This window comes from Eubalaena glacialis, chromosome 7 (assembly GCF_028564815.1).
Source record: "Eubalaena glacialis isolate mEubGla1 chromosome 7, mEubGla1.1.hap2.+ XY, whole genome shotgun sequence".
Taxonomy (NCBI): Eukaryota; Metazoa; Chordata; class Mammalia; order Artiodactyla; family Balaenidae; genus Eubalaena; species Eubalaena glacialis.
In genome coordinates, this window is record NC_083722.1 from 43,847,824 (window position 1) to 43,874,856 (window position 27,033).

Genomic DNA, 27,033 nt, shown 5'->3' on the forward strand with positions numbered 1-27,033 from the left:
AAGGTGTCATTATACTCAGCCTGCCCTCAGTTGGCAGCCAGTCCTCCATGTTTTGTGTAGGGCAGGGTGGAGGTGGCAGGGACGGGAAGGAGAGGGCTGGCGTCAGGGTTGGGTGCTGCTGCTGGAAACCTAGGCACTTAGCAGTGCCAGTGGCCTGGCCAGCTTTTATGGAGGAACATCTGCACTGAGTGATGAGACCACCATGTTAACAAATATTAATAGTAATTTCAGATGGATGACGAGAGCAGACACAGACATGACATTGGGAAATAAAATAAGGTTTACTTATCTAGTAAAGTTTACTCATCTTGCTATAGAAAGAAGTTAGTACCATCAGAATATTGCCAAGAAATCAGTAACATCATCTTTTAACAGATTTCAGTATGAATTCACATGATCTCCTAAAAATGGGAATAATTGCAGGTGAAAAGTCTGATTGATATTTGTGTCAAACTTCCTGAAAGCTCAAATGCTCCCCTTTATCCCAATGTCATATATTTAAATCTGGAAAAGCTCTTCACATAGGCTAGTCTGGATATGTACCAGGAACTGCATCATCTGAGCCAGCCAGACTTCATTAGTGTGGGTGCTACACAGTATAAAACAAGATCATAGAATAGAGCAGAGTTCAATCAGAGGGTGCATTGTCACCTTTTTCACTCATCACCTTTGGCCTCCCTGGTTCTCTCCCAAAATGAGAGCTAAGAAACAATGATTATTATTAAGAAGCAAAGATTACGTCTGGGTGTCATGGTACCAGATCCTACTCCTGTTGAACTTGAAGTGGTACAGCTGTCTCTGCAGGGGGAAAGCCAACTCTTTCTCGTTCAATTATTGAAATGAGGGTGAGGAGGATGTATTTTCCAGATCAATAGCTGCATATCAAGTACCAGGGGCTGTGTCAATTTGCTCTGGTAAAACGACTACATCTTCGGTGGAATCCCCACTTGATTAAGCTTATATTCAAACCCTTATTCTCCAAGGCCCAAGTACAACAAGAAGCGAGCCTGTGACAAGGATAATCACACCTACATCTTTCAAGTTTTGATAGAGCATCTAATCTCTGGGATTCCCCAGGGACACAGTATTTCTTCAGCTTATATTTTGGTGGAGAACTAATATTCCAGTATTTACCACTTGACTCCATAACAGTCTTAAAGCCATTTTGGAAATTGGCTGAGTATGTCTAATCCAACAATATACTTAAGAAATAGAATGAATAACGGAAAGCTGTGTTTTCACATCTGACTGGCCCACAGTGACATGGTCCTGAGCCAAAATTCCATTTATCACCTAACCTCTGCTCCCTTTTAGCCCGTCATGACTGGTGAACCAAAAAGATGTTCTGGGAATCGGTGTCAGTTTTCTTTTGTTGATGCAAAAAATGATCACATATTTAGATGCCTAAAACAATGCAAATTTATAATCTCTCAGTTGAGTAGGGTAGCATTATGACAGAGGTCTCAGCAGGTTAAAACCAAGATGTCACTTCCAGGCTCTATTCAGTTGTTGGCAGAGTTGAGTTCCATGCACTTGTTGAACTGAGGTCCTCAGGTCCTTGCTGGCTTTCATGCAGGGGTCACTCCCACCTTCTAGAGGCCACCTGCACTCTCTGGCTCATGACCCCCTTCATCTTCAAAGCCAGCAATGGCCGATCAACACTTCTTATACTTTGACTCTCTCTGAATCCCCCTCTGAAGCAGCCCTCTCCTGTCATCCTCTTGTGGTGGTATCACAGTGTACTTTCTCAAGGATGACTGATCTTTTTTCATTACAGAAGCTCTGGGTTTTTTAACTAACTATGGGTTGGGAAACTGGTAAGATGTCAAGCCTACATTATGTGGCTAAATGGAGTTAGACTATTGGAAAGTGGCACAATATAAACTTGGCTAAAACAAATCTCTAATTGTAATAAGGTTTTAAAACATCAGTTTCCTGTAATAAAGCAATACCTCAAAAATGTTTATAATTTGTAGTAATTTAAGTGAATTGCAAACTTTGTCTTACATGAGGGTTGTATGGTATCAAATACAGAAAGATAAGACTAAAAGCTATTTAAAATTTGGTGCATATATATATATATATATATATATAATACTATATGGTGTGTGTGTGTACATGTGTGTGTTAATATAGGAATAACAAGCAACAGTTACGACAGAGGACACAGAAAATGTGTTTAGTGTCATATGCAAAGTGAATAAAGTAATGACTTGTATTTAAAATGTGCACATGTATTATTGTACTTCATGTAAAAAGGCAGTATGGTTCACATGAAAAAACAATTGGTATTATTTGTATATTGAGAAACCAAATATTTTGGTAGTTAATTTAATGTTTATTAGAATACACATTCGGGAGTATACAGTAGATTTCTAAACTAAGCAAGAAATTTATTTTTCTGTCATCTGGTAACAGTCTGGCCATGAATGGTCCAAAGCTGGTATGAAGAATCTGTTTCACCAAGTCATCTGTTGGTCTGCTGTCTCTAGCATACTGGCCTAATCTACATAGTCTGAGGACTTGCGATTATGTCCACATTCCAAGAAACAGGATAGAGGAAGGTGACAGAGAGGGCAAGTTCTCCCCCTGTGTGAGCACAACCTATAAATAGCCCCTAGTCACTTCTGAGCACATCCCAGGGGGCAGAGCTTGGTCACATGGCCACACAGAACCACAAGAAGGGCTGTGGAATATAGTGGACAGTAAGACCTGCATTTATGAAGCACCTACTTAGTTACTATACTAAGCCCTTGATGTAGAGTTTTGTTTCTTTTCTTTTAATCATCACAAGGAAGGTCCATATTACAATTGGTTTGTCTGGAGTCACAAAGTTGAAAAATTAGTACAAGCACTCAAGTTCCCTGATTCCTGGTTCTTTTCCCTTTTTGCTCTAGCCCACATTGGTGGCAATGTGATGATTTTGGAGCCTAGGGCAGAAGAGGTGTATACACACACTACGGTGTAATCTCAAGTTCCAGGAAATCCAACATGAAATTAGAACACCATTTTAGATGTCTTTAGACTATTCCATTGAGAAGAATAATAAAAATGGAAGGTCCCTTGATCTACAAATGATGTTTAGCCTGAAGATTTTTGCAACTAAATTCCACACGAGGGAATGAGCATCTCTAAGTTTCAGGACCAGCTGCTGACTGGATGATGCCAACTAAATCATCATGAAAATGCAATTGTGCATTTTCAGTCTCTGTCTTGGGCTTTCTCTACAACACAAGACCCTTTAACAAACTCCCTGCTGAGAACCTTGACCCCAAAGATTTCCCACCTCGGTGCAAATCAAGTTTCCCTTTAAGCAGCTCTTTCCATTGTTGATTAGTGAGACGTTTAACAATGGCAACAAATACTTTATTAGCATCATGATACAGAAAGAACAGTGGTCCAGAAAGTCATTTGTGGGAAGCATGGTACAGCTTAGGAGTTGAATTGGGACAAAGATGACAGTTTATAAAAGTGATGTTGGATTTTAAATATCTTTAAAAAAAAAAAAAAAAGCCTTGAGCAACAGCAGTTTACTAAGCTTGCATCTTTCTTAAGGACAGAAAATTTAGCCAAACATCAAGGGTCAAAAACTCACCTGGGAAAGGTTGGTAAAAGAGAAATGAAAAGCTCATGGCTCTGAGTAGGAAAGGTGATGTTACAAACACGTTCAGAAGCAAATCATCCTGGTGACAGAGCTCTATCATCTTAGGTGCCTTCAGATGTAGAAATGCATCATACTTCCCAGTGGCTCCTTCCTCTACTTTTAAAAAGAGAAGAGAGAAAGGAGTGGCAAAGTGCTAGCAAGTTGGGACAAATTCCTTTCCAGGGAAGGAACTGTCTCCTCTGACATCTCATTGCACTTGGATGGCCCTTAACTCTCATGGCAGAAGGGAATGTACGTAACTAGAAGAAAAGACAAGACTTCTGCTGTAGCTACTCATCATTCCACTTCATGGGAGCAATTCCTTCTTTTGCAACCCTTTCCCCTCAAGTAGCAATTATCAAAAGTGGTGAGCGGGGTTAGAAATTCTACCAGGGACATGAAGGGCTTGATCTGAGCACAAAAGCATGGAACGTCTCACGCCCCCTGGCTTCTCCGAGTTTACTAGCCTCTCATGCAAGATGCAGAAATAGACTGAGGAGATTTTGTGGTCTCTAACACAGATCCAAAAGTGTTTTTAGGAGGGGGAAAAAATTGGACGATTTTGTCATGAGCAAAGCACACTGGAAATCTTCAGATACACAAATGATTACACAAAAATCCTTGCCTACTGTGGTTTTACATTTTGAGCTAAAACGTAAGTTCAGAATTCATCTTCAGAGGACGGACATGATCTTCATCCCATCCTTCCACCCCAAAAGCTCTTCAGTGGAGAGCAGCTGTGTGGGCAAAAGGTGAAGTGGCTGAAGCTGAGATGCTGTGACATTATCGAGATGTTTCTTATTCCAGTGCCTCCTTTCTTTTGAGGAAATAGGAGACCCCCTTCTCCGTCAATGACTAGATGAATCATTTTGTTTGGAAGAAACATCTCCCCTCCCGCACAAACACAAAAAAAGAGGGAGAAGGGGGTGGGGAGGAAGCCGTGGGGGCGTGGCTGTCTCAGGGGAAACACACCTGGTTAGTCTCTGCCACCTGGCCCAGGTAGGGGTGGAGCGGCCAGAGGGCAGCCAGGGCCAGCTGGCCCCTCTTCTGGTCTCGCAGGCAACTCCTGGCAGCCTTAAAAAGCTTAAGTTCTTGGTTATTTTTGGAGGCAATGCTTTTGAAGGCCATGGCGATGCGGATACTCAAAGTGAACCTGGTTGAGACACCTCCCACGCTGTTTGTACATCTGTCTTCTGTGGCAGGAAATCCTCTGGGCTCTGCACCATGCCTGCACGGCAGCGGGGATTTCTATCTCAGCTGAGCTGGCAGCCCCGGCTCATCTCCCCGGTCATCTCGTTGGGCTCCATGGGCTGGGGATTTTCATATTACGTGTAAAGTGCAGTGAGCACAGGGAGCCTCTGAAAACTCCTTTCCTTCCGCTCTTCCTCCTTCCCTCCCTCCCTTCCTCCCTTCCTTCCTTCCTTCTTTCCTTTCTTCCTTCCTTCCTTTTTCCTTCCTTCCTTCTCCCCCCCCCCACCCAGTCATTGTCTTGGCATCCACCCCGTGAGGTTGGAGCATCTCTAATTGGTCTGTGGTTTCAGGTTCATTCAGGCTCCCTCTGGCAAACCTGATACATAGATTTCTGGGTTTAAACTTGAAGCTGAACTTGTTGAAGGAGCTCCCAACAGCCCCCTGCCAGCCTTGGCTGTTGTCAGAGGGAGAGGGTGGGGTCACACCACAGGGCAAATCCTGCTGGTCACTCACCTGTCTCAGCTGCCCTTGGTGAGGTTACCTCGGTGAGGTTACCCTTGCCAATGTTCTTGAGAAATCAGGGGCTGCCCACATGGGTCTCCTCTTCAGCAGATAGGGTAGCTGAGAGGCACTGCAGCATGTTGGACTTACTGTTGACCTTGGAGTCGTGTCCCAGGGTCATCTTAAAATTTGAAAACACTGGTGAAAAACTTGGTCCAAATCACCTTAAAAGAAAATCACTTCCAAAGCCCACCTGATGAACTGATCTTCATAATGGAGTCAAAACAATGTACTAGCAAACTAAATTTTAAAAATGAGAAAAATAAAAATAAAAGATAAAGGAAAAAATGAGAAAAAGAATAAAGAAAAAAATTTTTTTAATTAAGAAAAGAAGAATAAAGTGAGGAGGAAAAAAAGAGTAAAGGAAAAACACAAACTAATAATCATAAAACAGACAAGAAACCCACCATGCCAAGGAGGAGAAAAGCTGACTTGAATCAAAGTCCCTCAGGTCATCAAAAACCAGTTAGAAGGATCACACACGTAGGCCTAACCACAGCCTTAAAACAGGGGCTTGGAATTCCATAACAATGGTCTAGAAAGGAGCAGGGAATGGACCTTTCAAGCCTGGGATAATCCACAATGGTTTTCTCATATTTTGGTCTCAAGGACACTTTACTCTTAAAAAATCAAGGATCTCAAAGATTTTTTGGTTTATGTGGGTTGTAGATATCAGTATCTCCTTTATTGGGAATTAAAACCTATAGGATGCTTCAGTGGCCTTTTCATTTCTAGATTGAAAATCTGTAATAATTTTTGGCTCTCAAAGAGCTCATGATATCTATACTTAAAATTTTCCATTTTTTTCTCTGTAAACTCTGAGTGATTGGTGTCAAAATGATGCCAACGTTTAACTGGCATCATGATGCCATATGAGAATGTTCTGTTGCAGAAGGTGCATGACTGACATCCATAAAGCTGAAGGAAAGACAGCTTTCACCATAGTTTCATTTTTTATTTACAGATTTGCCAGTTGCCTTGGAATAGATTACTCCTTTTCAAGAGCCAAAGAACACGCTGTGTATGTATGTTTCAGTATCTTTAAATATAGAGTTTACAGCTGTAAGTTGGGAAAGCAAGTCTTCTACACTTCTTTAAATGGACAATCCATCATGCCCCACATCCCTTTTATTCAGCATGGGTAGCAGGGTCATGGACATGGCACCAGTACCTCAAGGGAGGGAACCAAGATGCTCCTACATGATTTTTTTTACAACTGTTTATTGATGTATAATCTAGATTCAGAAATGTGCACAAATCATCAGTACAGCTTGATAGCTGTTCACACATTGAACTCCCTATTCAACCAGCATCCAGATCAAGAAATAGAAATAGAACAATACCAGCTCCCCAGCTTCCCCCAGCCTCCTTCTCAGTCACATCCTCCCCAAGAGTATCTACCATGCTGTTAACAGAATAGATGATTAATTTTTAAACTTTACACAAATAGAATCACACAGCATTAAGTCCTTTGTGTCTGTTTCCTTTGCTCAATATTGTTGTGAGATTTAGCTATACTGTTTACTTGGCTATTCTAAATGCTGTGTAGTAGCCCATTTTGTGACTGTAATGCAATTTGCTTATCTATTCAACTGTTCCTGGGCATTTGAGTGGTTCTCAGTTTGAGGATATTAAGAATAATACTGCTCTAAACATTCTTGTCCAGCTCTTTCAGTTTGCACATCTGTTCTTTTCTGTTGGATATATACCTAGCAATGGAATTGCTAGTTTATAAGGATGCATGTTTTTAATTTTAATAGATACCACAGTTTATACCAATTTAAACACCCAACACCAGTGTGTGAGAGTTGTTTCCTCTCTAATACCTAGTATTGCCTGCCTTTCTAATTTTAACCTTTCTGCATATGTGTCCTGATGTAGCATTGTGGTTTTAATTTGCATTTCTCTGATGTCTAATGAAGCAGAGCATCTTTGCATATTCTAATTGACCATTTCCTCTCTGTGAAGGGCCTGTTCAAATCTTTTGCCCATTTTTGTGTTGGGTTGCCTGCCTTGTTTTCCCTCTTGCCTTGGAAATGTTCTTTATATGCATTGGATATGCACTCTTTGTCGGATGTAATCTTGCATGCATTTCCTCTCCTCCCCACCCACCCCTGGTGACTCTTCAATGCCACCTCCTACTATTTTACCTGTTACTTGCTCCTGTCCAGCCACTGGACTTCCTGTTTCTGGAATATGACAGGCCCACCTCCACCTCAGGGCTCTGCACTAACCCCTCCTTCTGCCCGGAACGTCCTTCCCCAGAGATCCACACAGCTCCTTTCTTCAAATCTTTGCTTCAAGGTCGCCTTAGTGAGGCCTCCCTGATCTCCCTACTTGGTCTTGGAACACCTCTTACCCATCCCATCACCCCCATTCATTGCCTTTTACTTTTTAAAAAAGCTTTGTATTATAGAAATTTTCAAACATATACAAAATGAGAAGGAATAGTATAAATGCTCTCCCTCATGCATCTGTTATCCAACATCAATAATTACCAACTCTTATAATTCCTTTTTATTTATCCATAAATACTTCAGCTTGCATTTTTAAATAAGTACTTTAAAAAAAATCAAAGACACCAGGACATCGCCAAATTTAACACATCAACAGTATTGTGTAATACCAGTCTGTATTCAAATTTACCAGTTGTCTCAAAGACGTTTTGTTTCAGTTATGTTTGAATAAAGGTCCAAACAAGGTTTGAAAAAGTAATCAATGACTACTTCTTTACCATTTATTCTAGGCTTCAAGCTCTATTCATTGTATCTTTTAATTTTATTTCAAAAACCTGAGGGATTATATGCGTTTCAGAGGAATTGTGAGTACATGTTCTGGAAAAGCAGAAGCCAAAGTAAAAATTAGTTCCAAATATGATCTTTCTTCAATATCATGATTATCCAGACTATTTATTGGAATGCAGAGCTACAGATGATGTGCCAAGATTCTCAATTCTTGAAAATCCAAGTGAAAAAATAATTGTAATCCCCAGAGTGGATAGCTTCAAAGTTCATACAAATGTGCTACAGTGTGAAAAATGTCAATAAAAATAATCAAATATGCTCTAATCTTCGTATTAAGAAAGAACAGTATAATGAAATTCACAATTGGGAAACATGACTATTTCAAGAAATTAACTTGCATGCATTAAAAGATATGTATTAAATTCTTATTGTTCAAATCCAAGGTCTACATTATGTGCATCTATTCAAAGGCTATTAAAACTAATAAAATGTTTATTGCCTTAGACTGCCTTAGACATAGATTTATGCAAGATTTTTAAAGATTATTTTGATATGGGCACAGAGTAAGGCAGCAGAGATAAGAAGAAAGAAAATACATTGCACTGAGAACTAAGAGATCAAAGCGTTGGTATATTCTCTATTTTTAACCAGATACTTTATATTCGTGATGTCGACAATTATTTGCCTCAGTATCCTTCTCTAAAATGAGTTTCAAATCCTCACCCTATTGTTTTCATAGGGGGCAAGATTTCTTTGTAAAGAAGACTTCTCTAAAGATACCAGTAACATTTTCCTTCCAAGCATACCGTCTTTTTGACAAGCTGTTTTCAACAAATACAAGTGTTTTCTAACTTACTCCTTTTCTTTCCTTTTCTTTGCAAAAACTATACACACGCACATTTAATTTTGAATTGAAAAGAAAATCTCATAATGTTGAGTTTTCAGTACATGGTGCGTTTGGTGGCTATAAACATTGAGGGAAACATGGCCTTCCACATTGGAGTAAGGTCATTCTTTCCAGCCGCGGCCACATCCAAGTGGATTTCACCATTTTCTCTACACACCAATTGAAATACAGTGTTGTGAAGCTGCAGCAACTTTAGAGATACCCAGTGTCCTCATTTCAAAGTTCAGCCAGCTCCCTTGCTCTTTACTGAAATCCACAAACAGGATGGTACTTCACTTGACTTTTGAAAGTACTTCCATATAAATGTTTCTCTCTCCCTTCTTTCTTTCACAGTCAATTTTCTCTCTTCTCCTAATACCTAAGAGAAATGAAAGCATCTCCATCCAGACTTGTAAATGAATATTCATAGCAATGTGACTCAGAAGAGTCCCACACTGGAAATAACCCAACTTTCTATAAACAGGTGAATGAATAATTGAAATGTAGTCATACAAAGGAATACTATTCAGCAACAAAAAAGGGAATAAACTATTGGTAGATACAGCATCATGGATGAATCTCAAAAATGTTATGCTTAATGAAAGAAGCCAGAAACAAAAGAATATGTAGTGTATGATTCCGTGTATATGGAACTCTAGAAAAGAAAATTCTCAATCAATAGTGTCAGAAAGCAGATCAGGGGTTAATGCAGCTGGAAAAGGGGTAAATTATCTAGAGAAAGGCTCAAGAAAATGTTTTGGGGGTGATGCAAATGCTCTATAGCTTAACTGTGGTGATGGTTTCACAGGCACATACGTTTGTCAAAACCTATCAAAATATAGACTTAAAAACAGATGTATTTTATTGTATGTAAATTATCCCTCAATCAAATTGTTTTTAAAGTTAGCCTATTATATTTATTAAATACATACAGTAAACAAAATCAAGTTTTATTTTACATTTTAGACTTTAGGAAGAAAAGGAGAGAAAAGAGAAAGGCAGGAGATAAAATAAATAGAATACAGATCAATTTCAGGCAGTTTTGAAATTGTGAAATGAGGGGAGAGTGAAATAGTTATTTGATTTGTTTATTGTTATTTGAGGATCTTTTGTGTACTCAGAAATACAAAACCATTGCAATTATTTTTGCCCTCAGAATTTTCTTTCCCCTGAGTAATATTATGCACAAATTTCATTTCATAGGCATTTATGCAGATTTTCATGTAAATACATATATTTGCGAAATAATGTTTCTTTGCCAATTTCCAACACAGAAATTAGATAATACTAGGCATAAAAAGTTATGTGGTTAAATACTTTTTTTAAATTTCCATGCCTAAAGACCAGAATCTCTAAATTCAATAAGCTCTTCTAATTTCATCAGCAGTTGGTCTTGTGGAATTCAGAATTTGGCCCAGAAAACCACATTATTCCACTGACAATTAGATAATGTGGTCACGTCCTTAGAAAGCACCAACATTAAACTTCAGAAAAAGTGAAACTGGAAATTATGATTTTCCTTAACAGCATGTGTATTTTTTTCCTATTATCCACGGCCCCCTCCTTTTCCCCAAGCTGACTAATTTTCTATCTAGTGTTCAATGTTTTCAAATGCCTCTAGTTTCAAGGCATTTAATCAGCTTGAATGCTTAAAATTCTTCAAAGCCTTATTTTCCTATTGACTTTAAAACAATATGGGATTTGGGTATGTTAACAAAGACATCACAGTGTCTTTTGCTTTTCACAAAATTTAAAATGGAAAAAAATATGTTCGAGTACATTTTTTGTTATCTAGATACAGCAAGTTTCACTCAAATAATAAAAACCAGTTTCACCAGAAGCACAGAAGAAAGTAAGTACTCTACTTCCAAGGAGTTATTTAATGAATGAATTGAATGAGTAAATAGATGAAATAGGAGAAATAGTGGCAATTATCAACAACAATGAGGTTTGATTCCACACAATCTTAGTCAAGTCAGATGCATTTATTCAGGAAAAAATGTTATCACCTCTTCCAGGAACTGTGCAGCATTGCCCATTGGCACTGCTGACAAGGGACCACAGAAGACACAATCTGGACTGCAGGCAGCCTGTTTAGTTAGTGTAAAAGAGAGCAGTTCCCTAGTTGGCTAGGGTAACAAGGGTGTTACCAATGGTTTTGCTGGCATTAAAGTAGCAAGGGTGAAAAACAGGAATTCTGTTCTACACATTCACAGTTGTGTGATGGCACGTTATTCCTAGGAAGCCTGTTTCATAAGCCCTCACCTCCTTGGGGTCACCGAGGACATGGTGGGTAGATTCTGGGAGTTTTCCATGATTTTAGTAGGACTAATACTGAAACCAAGCAAGACCCTCTGGGGCTCCTGGGCACGGAAGCCTTTCTGTGTCCCCCATTTCGTGTTCGCAGAGAATAGGCTTCAACCTCCATGACCTTCCCTGAGATCCAAAGGACAGATTCAAAGAGTTGCTAATCAGGGAAGGGAGGGGATGCAGAAACAAGGGAGGAGCAGTCAAGAAACAATAGTGCAGCCTTGGAGCAGGGTTCTGGTTCCACCTTAAGGGATACACATAATAATATCTTTGAGCTCTTCTGCAGAACTAAAGCCCCCACCAAATGGAAGATGTTAACTACTTGATTCCAGAAAGAAGGTCACAGTTTGATAACCTCAAGGACCACAGCTCATCAGGAGACCATCTGAGGCCAGATTTAAGGAATACAGGCCCTGCACACACCCTGATCCTTATCAGCAACCCCGCCCTTGAACCATTGCTATTAAACTCCTCACCAAATCCCCCCCAGGTTGGGACACACAGTTTCTGAGGGCACCAGACCATTGTGTCCCCCTTTGCCTGGCAAATCAATAAAGCTATTCTTTCCTACTTCACCCAAAACTCTTTGATTTCAATTCGGCACTGGCACACAGAGGCCAAGTTTTTGGCATCAATATGTTGATGTTCTTTTCCCCTATCCCCTCTGCTTCTGTCTTATCCTTTTATCCCCAGGGCCACTGGAATGGTATTTAATTAGCTTTTCCACTTCCAATCTGGTCTGGTTTCATCTATTCTCATTGCAGCCAGAGTGGTTTATCTGCAATGCACACCTCTTCCTGCTATTTCCTCATTACAATCTTGAAAGATTCTTTGGTATCTACTTTCTCCTTCTCCAGCCCTTTTCCCATTCCCTATATCTCTACTCTTATCTCTTGCGACCCTCAACACCAGCTTTCCAAAACCTAAAAATATAGAATGACTACCACTCCCATGGAGCTGTGTTCTCTGGTTGGAAGCATCGAAGGCAAGGCAGTGATCCCAGAATGTCTGGTGGAACCCCAGCAAGGGAATTTTTAAAGCTCTCCTGGTGATTCTAATGTACAGCCAGGGTTAAAAAACACAGTAACTTAAACCCTTTGTTTTAAAGATTAAAAAAACAAATTCAGGGAAGTTATCAGATTTATCCAAGGTCACATATCACAGACCACTCTTTAACTTTTTTTTTCTTTTGTCAAAAGATTTATTTCAAAATTTCACTTTAAATTACACTGTATAAGATCTATAGATACTTTTCAAATTTGATTTAATATTATTTTGAAATGGCAACTGAACTGGGGACATGATGGAAAAACCTTGTTGCTGCTTGTCATTCTCGCTTATTCAGAATGACACTCCAGTCAGCTACTTCAAGTTGTCCTTTTGAAATCTATTTACTCAAAATTTCTCTGTGAAACCTACCTTGGGGAAGGCAGAACCCAGACATAATTTAGTGAGTAGGAACAGTAACGTTCCTTATTTCAAATGTGTTATGCGGGGCAAAATAATATTCTCTATGTAGCTTTTAAGATAAAATTTTGTTAAAACCTTTGCAGCTCCATTTTACTAAAGTACAGATTTATACCTGGTCTTTGTAAACTACAGACAGACTGTTCATTTGAATTTCCCTCTGTCTCCCCATCACGCCTCAGAGCCTTCGAAGATTAGGCTCTCAGTGTCTCAGCCACAGAGTGGGTACTTTGCTGTGTTGACAGCTTACACCATGTACTGTACCAGACCATAGGATGTGTGGTTTGACTCTTCACTGTAATCTCTATATAACGATAAGGACAGTTTTCTGCCTGCCTCAGACACAACACAGCTGAATAGCAGCTAAGGGGCCGGATTTACAACTGAAGAATCCCAGGAGTGAGCTTCAGAACCGCTCCCTGACAATAAAGTTACCACTCTAAAGCTATAATCAAAAGTCCTAGCCAGAGCACTTTAAGTCAATAAACTAAATCATACCAAGGTAAAGCAGATAGGCAAGGTATCAAAATATAAACGGCTTCATGAACTCTGGCTTAGGTGTTCAATTTATTAAAAACTTGTGATTTTTTCCTCTTTTGGAATAATTAAGGTTTTAAGGATATAAATCTAACTATGCTTACAAAACCGAGAAAATGTTCAGGCTAAATATACACAGTGATAGTTTATGTGATTAATGTAATGAGAGGAAGTTATCATAGCTTATTTCTGTGTATGTGGGTATATATGTATTTTGCTGCCCTCTACTGGGGATAAAAAGAATGATCTGCAGCTCCATCTCAACTGAAAATCTCTTCATGATGGAAATGAAATAATTACCTGGTAAAGTTCTAAGAACCAAGGATAAAATACAGTTGATATAAATACAGCTAATAGAATAAAATACAGATAAAATAACTAAAGACTATAAACTTCAGGGGTTTGTTGATTTTTTTCCCCCCTAAATTGTTCCCACTTTATGTTTTAGACCAGGATGAATCAAAATCTGGTCAAGAGAGCCTTTACTGAGAATTGTTGTTACCCTTAAGACTGAGAGTTTCATTCTTAATGGCAATGAATCAAATTAACTTTATCAGTGTTAGTTGCAAAAATATAAAATGTTTTGAATAAGTTTTTTAAATATTTCATCTCAAAATTTGCTAATCTCACATTCTCTGTGTGGCTCTGGTAGATGATCAGACTTTATTCTATGGATTAATTTTTTTGTTTTATCTCATTGAATCCTCATAATCCTAATCCTTACTATTAGGTAAGTACTATTAATATTCCTTATTTAATATATGAAGAGACTTAGGCACAAAAAGATAAATACATTTTCTGAAGGCTCCTACTGGAAAAAAACAGTGGAAATTTGAACACAGGCAACCTCACTATGGAAGCCATGCCCTTGTAACTATGCTAAAAGGCCTTGCATGTAAGATGCTGGTACACCATTATGGTCAAAATGTATTTGCAGGACAAAACCATTCACCTATTCATTCTTAAACATCAGTGTTTTATGAGTTAGTCTCGAATTTGTACAAGACAAAAATATGTTAGGACATATATACCATGATAAATTACAGAAATATTTCAATTTGAGGTACCAATTTTAAAAGCAGATACTGAAAGTAAATACGATTTATATTCCCTAGTGATTCCTCTGTGCATTGGTGGCTAATCGAATCTTGGAGACAGAGTTTTGGGTGAAGTAGAAAAGAATTGCTTTATTGCTTTGCCAGGCAAAGGGGGACACAACAGGCTCATGCCCTGAAAAACTATGTGTCCCAACCTGGGAGGATTTGGTGAGGAGTTTTATAGCAATGATTCAAATGTGGGGTTGCTGATAAGATTAGGGTGTGTGCAGGCCCTGCAATCCTTTAATCTGGCCAGGTGATCTCCTAATCTTGATTAACTTCTCTGGTTCCTTTAATCTGGCCTCATGTGGTTTCTTGGCTGCTCTTCCCTTGTCTCTGCATCTCCCTCCCTTCCCTGATTAGCAACTGCTAGAATCTGCCCTTTGGGACTCAGGGAAGGTTGTGGAGGCTGGAAGCTGTTCCCTACAAACAAGAAACAAGGAACATGGAAAGGCTTCCATGCCCAGAAGTCCCACAGAGTCCTACTCGGTTTCACAAGGTTTTGTTCTCAGTTCTCCAGGCCTTTTCTAATCCCCTAGACGTTGCTCATTTTTATTCCCTTGACATGACTTGGTGGGCTGCTAATGCCTCCTGGCCTTTCAAATCTCAGTTTATAACTATTGCTTTAGGGAAGCTTTCCCCACGCTCATCTGTTTTACGACTTGGGCTCCCACACAAAACACCACACATGGGGTGGCCTACACAAGAGAAATGGATTTGCTTTTAGTTCTAGAGGCCAGAAGTGCAAGATCAGGGTGGGTGATCTTCCTGGCTCTTTTTTTTTTAATGCAATTTTTAAAAATTGAAGTATAGTTGATTTGCAATGTTGTGTTAGTTTCAGGTGTACAGCAAAGTGATTCAGCTATGCATATGAATCTATTCTTTTTCAGATTCTTTTCCATTATAGGTTATTACAGGATATGGAATATAGTTCCCTGTACGATACAGGATGGCCTTGTTTGTTATCTATTTTATATACAGTCGTACGTGTATATGTTACTCCCAAACTCCTAATTTATCCCTCCTCCCACCTTTCCACTTTGGTAACCATAAGTTTGTTTTCTATGTCTGTGAATCTATTTCTCTTTTGAAATAAGTTCATTTGTATCGTTTTTGTCTTTCTCTGTCTGGCTTATTTCACTTAGTATGATAATTCCTGGCTCTTAAATCATCATCTTATCACTGTGTGCTCACGTGGTCTTTTGTCATATGTGTGCATGTGGAGAAAAAGGGATTTCCCTCTTCCTCCTTTTATAAAGCCACCAATCATATAGGATTAGTACGCCATCCTTACGACCTTATTTAACCTTAATCAGAGTCTAAAAGCCCTACCTCCAAACAGGGTCCCATTAGGGTTAAGGCTTCAATATATGAATTTGGGAGGAACACAATTTAGTCCATAGCATCACCCTATACATTTCTATAGCACTTTCTCCTTTCTTAGAATGTATAACAATCACCTGTTTTCCTATCTGTGCCTCATTAGACATGAGTGTCCTCAGGCCAGACCACATGACTATGTCACCATTGTATCCCTGGCCCAGTCCCAGGCATTACATGGCCATGTGAAACAGAGCAGGACCCTGTGGGGTTCCTGGGCATGGAAGCCTTTCTGTTCCCCATCTCTTGTTTGTAGGGAATAGACTCCAGCCTCCATGACCTTCCCTGAGTTCCAAAGGGTAAGTTCAAACAGTTGCTAATCAGGGAAGGGAGGGGGATGCAGAGACAAGGGAGGAGCAGTCAAGAAACGATAGTGCAGCCTTGGGGCAGGGTCCAAGTTCCACCTTAAGAGATACACATAACAATGTCTTTGAGCTCTTTACAGAACTAAAACTCCCAATAAATGGGATATGTCAGCATTCTTCATTCCAGAGAAGACCCCCTGAGGCCAGATTAAAGGAACCAGAGAAGCTCATCAAGAGACCAGATTAAAGGAGTGTAGGCCCTGCACACACCCTAATCTTATCAGCAACCCCATCTTTGAATCATTGCTATAAAGCTCCTCACTAAATCCTCCCAAGTTGGGACACATAGTTTTTCAGGGCATGAGCCTGTTGTGTCCCCCTTTACCTGGCAAAGCAATAAAGCTATTTTTTTCTACTTCACCCAAAACTCTGTCTCTGAGATTCGATTTGGCACTGGTGCATAGAGGCCAAGTTTTCGGCATCACATGTGCTCAAAGCTGGTCGAATGAACAAGGGGCAGAAGGAAGTTCCTATTCTGCCCCTTCACCAGGTCTACCAGGAAATGCTGTAACTATCAGGGGGAGTAGGTTGGTCAGGTCTAACAGATATCTGGGGCTTTGCTGGAGACAGAACATCAAAACAAGCCTTAAGCTAATTCATCTGCTGAATGTATGGGCTTCAGTCGCCTCCAAGGTTCTCATCAAAGTCACAGAAGGACACGTCATCAGTTAAGCTAAACTCTGATTACCAGCCATTCCTGGGCCAGGAAGCAGACGCTGTACCCATCCAGGTGAGTAGCACACAAGCCAATTTCTAAGTTCTTATTTCATATGAATCAGTGATTTAAAAATAGGGTAAATAATTTAATAAATTATGCCCATTGAATAAATGACCATGTCAAATGGATAATATACTCAAGAATCAGTTAAAATTAGGTATTAAAAAAAGACACTGCATTCAGGCCTGTACAAAACTTTATTGTACTTTGAATAATAAGCAAAGTAACAAAATTTAGAGCATGATAAAGGATGGAATATCTCAAATTATGTTCCTTACAAAAGCATTAAGTACAGTACACAAAGACTGTTTATAATATTTTAAAGTCTGCTAAAAATATCAAGACATCCTAGGATTTGTAGAGTTACCTTTCCTGTCAACTAGAGCATTGATTCCCACTAGCTTTGCTACAATAAAAGTTAACATATATGAATGTACACATGTAATAATTGAAATGGAAAATGAAGGCATGCAACAAACATTCCAATTACTAAGCAAGTATGAAGAAGAAAGTCTTTTTGGTATTTCTGAACTTACAATTCCTTTGAACATATCGACCAGGCCCAGTGAAACTTTTTTTCCAGAATGTTCAGAGGTGATATTCAAAACACTGAACAACCAACAGTCCATCACCCCTGTCTGGTAGGCACAGATACTGGAGTAAGTGCTGATATGGCAATACGGTCTGTTCCCAAACTGAATATCAGCCCTGATCTCATCTCCCATGTCCAGATGCACGTGTGGACTAATGTAGAAGTGTGAGCTATGAGCTATGAAACATGAAATTCACACAGACAGGAAGTTGAACTCAAATACTCTGCTGCATGGAGGCTGAATGTGAAATTTTTCACAGTGACTGAAATTGACTGGCTGACAGGCAATGGTGATTTTTTATATTTGACTTTGATTAAAATAAGTGGACTTACAAGAAACCCTTGAGATTTAGTTAATGCTACTAATCTAAAGGCTCTGAAGAACTGAGGAGCCTTTAAAATCAGTATATGTGACCTTTTCTATATTTTTCCTTAAGGAAAAAAACAATAATAAAAACACCGAGGTACATGAGTTTCTTTTCAAGGGATTATTGTTGTTATCTTCCTGAGATGCAAAGACCACAAAAGAAGAGCACCATGCCTAGGCTGCTGAATGAGGCATCAGACACTAATAGTTTGGTCCTTTTCTAAAGGGATCTCTTCTGACAATGACACTAAAACACAGTGATGGATCACAGATGCCTGGGGGTCCTGGCTGCCCTTGGATTCCAGGTTTTCCGTGGTCTCCGTCTTTGCCGGGGAGACCTGGGTCTCCTGGAGGACCTTCTTTGCTTATTCCAGGGGGGCCCTCTGGACCTAGGATGGGACATTAACAATATATGAACAGAGGAGTTTGGTTTTGTTGCTGACACAGCTGAATCTGCAAAACATGTAAACTGGTAAAAAGACTCCCTTGAAAATTTTACATATTTGCACTAATGTGAAAAGAGGAGGTATCCTCTTGCTAATTCTATACACCTTCCATTTTGAAAAGAACTATCCAAAAGTAATTTTTGTAAAACTAGGCCAAGCTATGTTAATACGCAATCATGCTGCTGCTGAAGACACAGAGCTAACATTCTAATATTTCAATTTGTGGATTGTCCAAACTATTTCTTCCTCTCAGCTTATCTTTTGCCAATATTATTATAAATTAGTAGGTAATATATCAGTAAGCTAAAACTCTAATAAACTCACTTTTGTGCCATATTTGTAGTCAAAATGACTATTTCCACTATATACATATATATATATTTTAGTTTCCACAATGAAATACATTGTCATTACCATAGTATACTAGTAATCAATACACAGAGGTATTATAACACTAATTTGTGAACCATAACTTAGTTCAATTAGCATGTTCAAAAAAAGAAAAACTAACTCAAGATATTGGTCTTTTAAAGTTGATGACCCAAAATAACAAAAAACAAAATATTTAGGTTTGGGGATGGAGCAGAGTGGACTGGGGCACTTTCTACCACTAATACTTCCTGCTACTACTACTAATAAACATTTATTCAGCACTAAACTACAATTGTAGGTATTGTTCAAAATGCTTTACATACAAAGTATTAAATCATTTGATCCACCCAAAAGCCTCGAGCAGTAATAACATCTAAAATAATAATGATAGTACACATTTATTGAAAACATAACTTTTTCATGCACTGTTCTGAAAGCACGACATGTATTAATTCATTTAATCTTCCCCCAATGTCATGATGCAAAAGACATCTCATCACTATTTTACAAATGAGGAAACTGACACACGGAGAAGTTAAATAACGCAGCTAGCAGAGGCTGGCTTACAAGTCCATCTCCCCATTATTCTGCTTCCCTGAGAATCATAAAGATTAAACAGTGATATACACTAGGTAAGCCTGGGCGACTGGAACCATCCGAGAACTATTCTAAGGAGTGGTATTCTAAGGAGTCTAAATGATAAGTGAGAGAGAATCCTGAATGATTAATGAATATAATATAGGATAAAACTTCTAGTAGTTAGAACTCAATGTGTTGAATGTGAATCACTCAAAAAAGGAAACGAAAGTCTTGGTTTCAAATCTTTGGACAGAGATTTATGATGATTTTCTTAACGCAAAATGTGCAGCAACACTTACGAGCATCATCAGTTCATACCTGGGGGACCAGGAGGACCTTGTGCTCCAGGGTACCCAAACCCTTGGCTCCCCTTTGCCCCATTTCGTCCTGGTAGGCCTGCAGAGTGTCAGAGAGGGGAGTAAGCTTACTTTTCCCATAAAATCACTTCCTCCTAGATTGTTTCTTTCAAAGCTGTTAATACATACATTAAAAGAAAAATAAATCTTTAAAAATTAGCCTGCCACCTATTTATTATTATTAACAGGACACAGAATTTTTGAAGCAAAAATTTATAAAATGATCAGTGGTCTAGAAAAACTTAATGAAGATTAAATATTAAGAAAGGAAAATGGTTTGGAATTATTAGCTCTTTTTGTTACTCATAGTTGTTCTTTTATTACTTTGATGAAACATCTAAATTGTTCCTATAATATTAAATTAAAAGGAAAGAATTATCAACCAACATTTCACATAAATATTCGAAAACAAAGAGCAGTAAGTTGTGGGCTATTAGGAAGTTTGGTTGCAAAGCATCATTTTTCTTATAGAAATTTATAGAAAACAATTTTGAATATGGTCACAGAAGTTACCAAAGTCAAAATAAAGGAAATGGTGTCTGTCATGTTCTATTTAAAGACTTAATTAGACTCAAGCAAAATTTCTAAGTGCATTGTCAACATTTTCTGATTTACAGGTTCACATGCTTCATAACATTGACCTCTATCTTGACATTTCTCTTTCATGAAATAGAATGACTGTTCTTTAACTCAGCTGACAAATTATTTAAAGACTTAGGGATAGAAAAATTTTTTGTCTTCAAGAAAACAAACAGGAACTCTTGCCTGTTAAATAAGTTTAGGATGTGAATACAAAAAATACCCTTTTCTGTTGTTTATTTGCTTACACATACAAACTAAGTACCTTTTAATCCTTTGGCACCTGGGCGTCCCGGAGCTCCCATTAATCCAGGAACACCATCTCTTCCTGGCAAACCAGGGAATCCTCGGGGACCTTCTGGGCCCATGGGACCAGGTGGCCCAGGAATACCAGGGGAGCCGTGCTGGGACTGGCAGTGATCACAACTCTGAATTCTTCCACTTTGAAGTAAGACAGGTAGCTGGGCTTAAAAGCAAAGAAACCCCATCCTTTATGTTTAAATGGTGAATGGGCATTAATAATATCACTCATATTTTTTCTAAATTTATAGATGCATATCTCTTGGCCAATAATTTCATTTCTAGAAATTTAACTATGGAAATATCCATTGCTCTGTGCAATAATTTTATTGTGGCAATTACTTCAAGTAAGGGAAAAAAGGAAGTGCCCCTCTAAAAGAAACTGGTAAATGAAATTATAGACATCATATTATGAATAAAATTACCAGAATTATGTCAGGGAAGAAAATGTAATCAATGGTGAAATAATGATAAATTGCTTTATTAAAAAGATTACAAAGGGTACATATAACATTTTACCTTTATAAAAATACTTATCTGGAAAAAAAAGCCAGAGGTTGATAAATGTCCTTTATTTTCTTCATCTTACTTATATCTTTTATAATTTCTACAAAGAATTTGTATTACTTTTGAAATTTGAAAGTTATTAAAATCTCTATGTTGGAGACTTACCTCTTAATACATCAGTGCAAACTTGTCGAATAAACTGTTCTGAAAATTCTCTCCCCTGCATCAAATTATTAAGGGTTATAACATTGACATACCAAGTAAAAAGCAACAGAAATATGAAAACTGTGAAAGAAGCAGAATACATACGGGCTTCCCATCCAGTCCTGGGGGTCCCTGAGGACCTGCTTCCCCAGGTTGCCCCTGGGGACCCGTAGGCCCCATCAGACCATCCACTCCAGATTCTCCTTTGGGTCCAGTGGCACCTCTGGCACCAGGCTCTCCCTTTTCACCTCTCTAAAAACAAAAGAAATCTTCAAAAGTTCTATTTAAATATTTCAGGATGTATAAATGCATCATAAAAGTCTTAAGGATATGGATATGAAAATATACAAACATATATCTAAGTTATATAGGAAACTGTAGGGAAACACTGTAATTGATCAGGAAGGAAATTTCATATTATATTGAACTGTCATTTATCCATCCATCCAACCCTACAAATAACCACTACCTAGTACATATATTGATTAAGCAATATGCATAGTGCCAGAGATACAATGATGAATGTGACACAGTCCTGTCCCCAAGGAGTTTAAATCCTAGAGAGATAGATGTAGAAATACACAATATTCATCATTGAAAAACATGCAGAAAAACTTAGCTCCTAATTTAGAAGAAGAATCAATATTACTGGCAAAATATGTAACATTTCATACCTAATTCAGTGAATCTACATTTTCTGAAAATCTCTATTTAGGAACTACTAAAGAACATGAAAGATATTTTCTGTTTGTGATGTCAATAGCTAGATGTATACAGTATTAAAAATCAAGCCATGAGGACTGAACAGACAGCATAATACATGAAGAAACATACCTCTCCTTTTGTACCATGATGGCCTTGAATTCCCTTTGAAAATTAATAGGGAAAAAATAAATAAATAAATAAATGTGCAAGCTACAGTACTAGCAATGTGGCATGCACCCTTTACCACACATTTAATCAAACTTTAATTTTCAGTTTGGATCTATGTTCATTGGTGATATTGGCCTGTAGTTTTCTTTCCTTGTAACATCTTTATCTGGTTTTGGTATCACGGTGATGGTGGCCTCATAGAGTGAGTTTGGGAGTGTTCCTCCCTCTGCTATATTTGTAGTGAGGTGGATGGACTTAGAGTCTGTCATACACAGTGAAGTAAGTCAGAAAGAGAAAAACAAATACCGTATGCTAACACATATATACGGAATCAAAAAAAAAAAAAAGGTTCTGAAGAACCTAGGAGCAGGACAGGAATAAAGATGTAGACATAGAGAATGGACTTGAGGACACGGGGAGGGGGAAGGGTAAGCTGGGATGAAGTGAGAGAGTGGCATGGACATATATACACTACCAAATGTAAAATAGATAGCTAGTGGGAAGCAGCCACATAGCACAGGGAGATCAGCTCCGTGCTTTGTGACCACCTAGAGGGGTGGGATAGGGAGGGTAGGAGGGGGAAACAAGAGGGAGGAGATATAGGGATATAGGTATATGTATAGCTGATTCACTTTGTTATAAAGCAGAAACTAACACACCATTGTAAAGCAATTATACTCCAATAAAGATGTATAAAAAAAAAATCGATCAGCAAGTAAAACACTCTCTGTAAGGCCATTCTTTAAATATGGAAGTTTCTGAAGAAATGCAGGGGCTTCTACCAGACAGAATATTACAAATGGAGCCAGAGTAAGAGGAAAGATAAAATAGTAAGCTCTCTGGACTAGAACCAAATGAGAGCTAAAACTGAAAACAGCTGTCATCTGAGAATCCACTAAGATGATTTCATGAGGGAAACATTCGCTTGGACCCCATTCACAACGTGAACGCCAGAAAAATCACACACGTGCAGCCCTTGGTAGGATGACAGCTAACTAGGACTTTGTTTACTTTGAGAGATTGGGACAACTATTCAGCTGCTGAGAGGCAATGGCTGTCCTGCTCCCCCCCACCCCGCTCCCCGCCATTCTCCCTGTAGACTCAGTTCCTGGTGGTGGAAAATGCAGCTTCCAACACACCCAGGACAGAAGCTTTCTACGGAACCCAAATCCTGCCTTGGGGGAGCAGACTTCCTCTTTTCCTTGAGAAGTGAGATAAAAAAAAAACAAGTTAGGGGAAACTTGCAGAGAGTGTCATCTGTTGACCAGTGAGCTAGCCAAGTTGTGAACTCAAAATCCAAAGAAAATATCCTTCTATCTGTGTTACTGAGTTACTGTGAATAACAATTTGGGGTAAAAGGCCTAGGTTGCGGAGGGTGATGGATGAAGGGGTGAGGGTCCTCCTATGAGTAGAGCTGTTTAAAATGCTGTGTGATTAACTTGGGGAAACAGAGCAGGTCAGAGGGGAATAGGGACAGAGCTGGTTGTCATCCAGTGGTGTGAGTGGAGTGAAGGGACAGGAAAATGAAAACCTTTTGTATTGCACATAACTGTGCACAGGCAAACTCTGTCCATTTCTCCTTTCAGTGACTCTTGCTCTGAAGTTCACTGCTAAGTTCTCAACTTCTTGATATGTAACACTCACCTTCCATCTTAGACAACCTTGGGGCCATGTGCTTTCAAAGACTCCTCCCCACCACCAATGGTCTCCCCCATTCCTCCAAGTGAGGGACCCAGAGACCCCTGTCCTTGGAGACATCACCTCACAGTTTTATCCCCCTACCTCCAGAGTCAGTGTAATCACTGAATCTTTCTCCCACCCACACTCCCTAATTAGTTGGATGCTTTTATTTGTCCAATTTGGCTCTGACTGAACCTACATGCCACTTGGCAATCTCACTGAAACATGGCTTCATGAGGAGAGTTTAGTCAAGGAAGAAGCAAGGCAATCTTATTATGTATCTATTGCACAACACAGTTCCTCAAGATGGCATTTTAATTCATCTCTAGTGTAGTAAATTATATCTTTGAACAAACTAGAGGGAAACAAGGACATTCCTTCACTATGTATGGCCTCAACTACCCACATTTCAAGAAGAAAGTCAAAACTCAACAGTAGGTACAGAGATGCTGCCATGTATGGCTGTCTTGGGCCAATACTACTCCAAGAAATGGGTGGAACTGTCTACCTTTAGTCATTTATTTGGTCAGAAGAAAAGCATTGAAAATCAAGTTTCACAGCCACTGAGAGTATCAGCATGGGAAAATGAAAATATAAATCAAAAGGATAAAGTTGTGATCACCATCACCACTAGAATTCTCATCCTTGGGCAATTAGAATGCAGGCTACATCTCCCCTTCTCCCCACCCATTTTTATTTGCAAGTAACCCTCTCTCACTATTGTTCGTTATGTGATTCATTATTTCATCTTCCATAAAAAAAAATACCTGTGGCCCTGGAATCCCTGGTCTTCCATTCTCTCCCTTTTGGCCCTTTAAAATTGAATAAATGTTATTCATTAGTTTGCACACATATGATGCAATCACATATACAACACAAACTACGTACTGTGCTGTCATCTAGAAGAAAGGTCACAAGAGCAGTGATGCAAATATGTAAAATGATGTAAGAGAAGAAAAAAAGAAGTGAGAGGAACGTCAAGCTAATCTTACAGTTAAAATGGATAAAGACAAGGAACAAACTACTGACTTTGGGGAACATGCAAATAATGTTAGACAGTTGAGGATGTTCTGCTGAGTCCATGTTCACAGCATGAAAATCATTTAAAAATCCAGTGGCTGTGGTCATTTTCTTAATTTCAGTGACATTATTTATGTTCGGTGTTGATTATACACATGTGAGGGCAAGAAGATCACTTGAAGGACATTTTTAAATTAAAAATATACTGTAAAATACATTTTGAATGAAGATCTTTAAATTAGGACAAATAGAGAAAAAATTAATAAAGATATAAACACATTTGTCCATTCAATTAATATTTTGGGACATCCTCCTAGTATAAGACATTGGGCCAGACCCTGAAACTCTACTATTTCATCCCTATGTTGAACAGGATAATTAGCAGTTTCTAGCAAAACATACACCTAGATATACAATCAATTAAAGATCTAGTGACTGAAATTGTAAATCACTCCTGCATAGAGGTTTGTTCATTTACTTACTTACATCAATGAACTCCCAGGGGCCCTATTTGCTGTAGGAACACTGTTGCAGTGTCCCCATGTTGCCTTCAAGTTGCTTACTGTGTGGTGCAAAAGCTAAGCAATTAATCTCTTTAATAAGCAGTTAAATTCTAAACTTCAAAGTGGCTAAGATACTAAATCTTAACTGTTCTCAACACAAAAACAAACTAACGTGACATGATAAAGGTGTTAGCTAACCATACAGTAGTAATCATATTGCAATATATAAATTGCACCTTGTACACCTTAAACTTACACAATGGTATATGTTAATTATATCACCTTAAACATGTACACCTTAAACTCGTACACCTTAAACTTACACCTTGTACACCTTAAACTTATACATTATTATATATTAACATTGTGCCCTGTATACCTTAAACTTATACAATGTTATATGTTAATTATATCAATAAAAATATATACAGCTAAATTCTCTTGGAATTCTATTTAAAAAAAGAATGATGAAAATACTGTCTGATAAGGATGCAGTGTATAACTATATATCTGGAACGGATACTACTGGGACATAGGGTGGGGCATCTGATAAAGAGGGTAGGAAAAATGACTCCACCTTGAGTGCAGCCCTCAGGGATGTGTAAGTGGTACCCAACTGGAGAAGACAGGGGGGTGTGGCTGGGAGAGCAGACACAGGACAGAGGTGTGTAATTTCTTCCCGCTAAAGCAGCAGGGCAGGAGCGGATAATAGTGGGTAGACTGGCAAAGAGATAAGACTAAAGAAGAAGATTCAGTCCAACAAGGAGGCACTTTATGGGCCGGACTTTATCTTGAAATGTGTGTGGAGCACCACTGAAGGACTCCTAAGCCGTTGCGTAACTTGGTTATTGATGCTGGTAAAAGTGTGGGGGGAAGCGGTGGACTGGACTCAAGGAGACCAGTTAGAAGGATATTACAGTCACCCAGGACCCATGACAAGAAATGGCCGGGACAGTGGGATGGGGGCAAGGGGCTTAGTTCAAGTTTCATTGTCTGAAACAGTGTTCAGACTGTGACCTTAGCAGATTTTGATGCTATTATTACCTAAATTTGAAATTTCCTTTTATGCCACCAGATATTCTAGAGGTTTCAAAGTTCCGCGAATTTTGCAAAGTGTTTTACGTAGCAAGACTCAGCCACTATAGCTGAACTTTTTTTTTTTTTGGCCACACCGCACAGCATGTGGGGATCTTAGTTCCTGACCAGGGATGAAACCTGTGCTCCCTGCATTGGGAGCACAGATTCTTAACCACTGGACCATCAGGGAAGCCCCTATAGCTGAGCTTTGTAATCTTAAAAACATCATTAAAGTACTGTATGGACACTTGATTTGTAATTCATGGTTGGAAAAGTCTTACACTTCTAGAACTTAAAAGACTGAAAGACCAACAGATATAGTTTATTCCTGATCCGTGTGTCACTGATTCAGCAAGCGGTGTCCTACTCACAGGTCAGGGTTCAGTTAATGAAAAAACCGTCTGAGGGCCACTCGGACTGAGGTGAAACTGTCCTCATCTCCCAAAGCTGTAGCATGTTTCTCCTCTTTGCCTTTGTTGCTAAGACACTCAAAACCAAACGTCCTTCTAAATCACCCTAGATTTCCTCAGCCTGATCTAATTTTCTGGTATAATTCTCCTTCTGTTTATTAGTTTGAATATGTTTTATATATGGTGTTAACAGTTTCTGATCAAACTTATTTATGCCATAAGCCATGTCAAATCATTTGTGGAAACCAACACACCATAAAATATATAAA

General features: G+C 38.8%; 1 protein-coding gene across 2 annotated transcripts in view; it reads right to left on the reverse strand.

The window, feature by feature from the left end:
- Positions 1-17,912: 17,912 nt before the first annotated feature.
- The window catches only part of COL21A1 (collagen type XXI alpha 1 chain), a 188,417-nt gene continuing 179,296 nt past the window's right edge, over positions 17,913-27,033 (reverse strand). For both annotated transcript variants that reach the window (XM_061195184.1, XM_061195183.1), the window contains 7 exons: positions 24,522-24,566; positions 22,036-22,068; positions 21,307-21,453; positions 21,163-21,217; positions 20,456-20,656; positions 19,574-19,651; positions 17,913-18,247 (listed from right to left, as the gene is read on the reverse strand). In XM_061195184.1, coding sequence (XP_061051167.1) covers positions 18,060-18,247; positions 19,574-19,651; positions 20,456-20,656; positions 21,163-21,217; positions 21,307-21,453; positions 22,036-22,068; positions 24,522-24,566 — 747 coding nt within the window. In that variant the 3' untranslated portion in view covers positions 17,913-18,059. The remainder of the gene's footprint in view (positions 18,248-19,573; positions 19,652-20,455; positions 20,657-21,162; positions 21,218-21,306; positions 21,454-22,035; positions 22,069-24,521; positions 24,567-27,033) is intronic.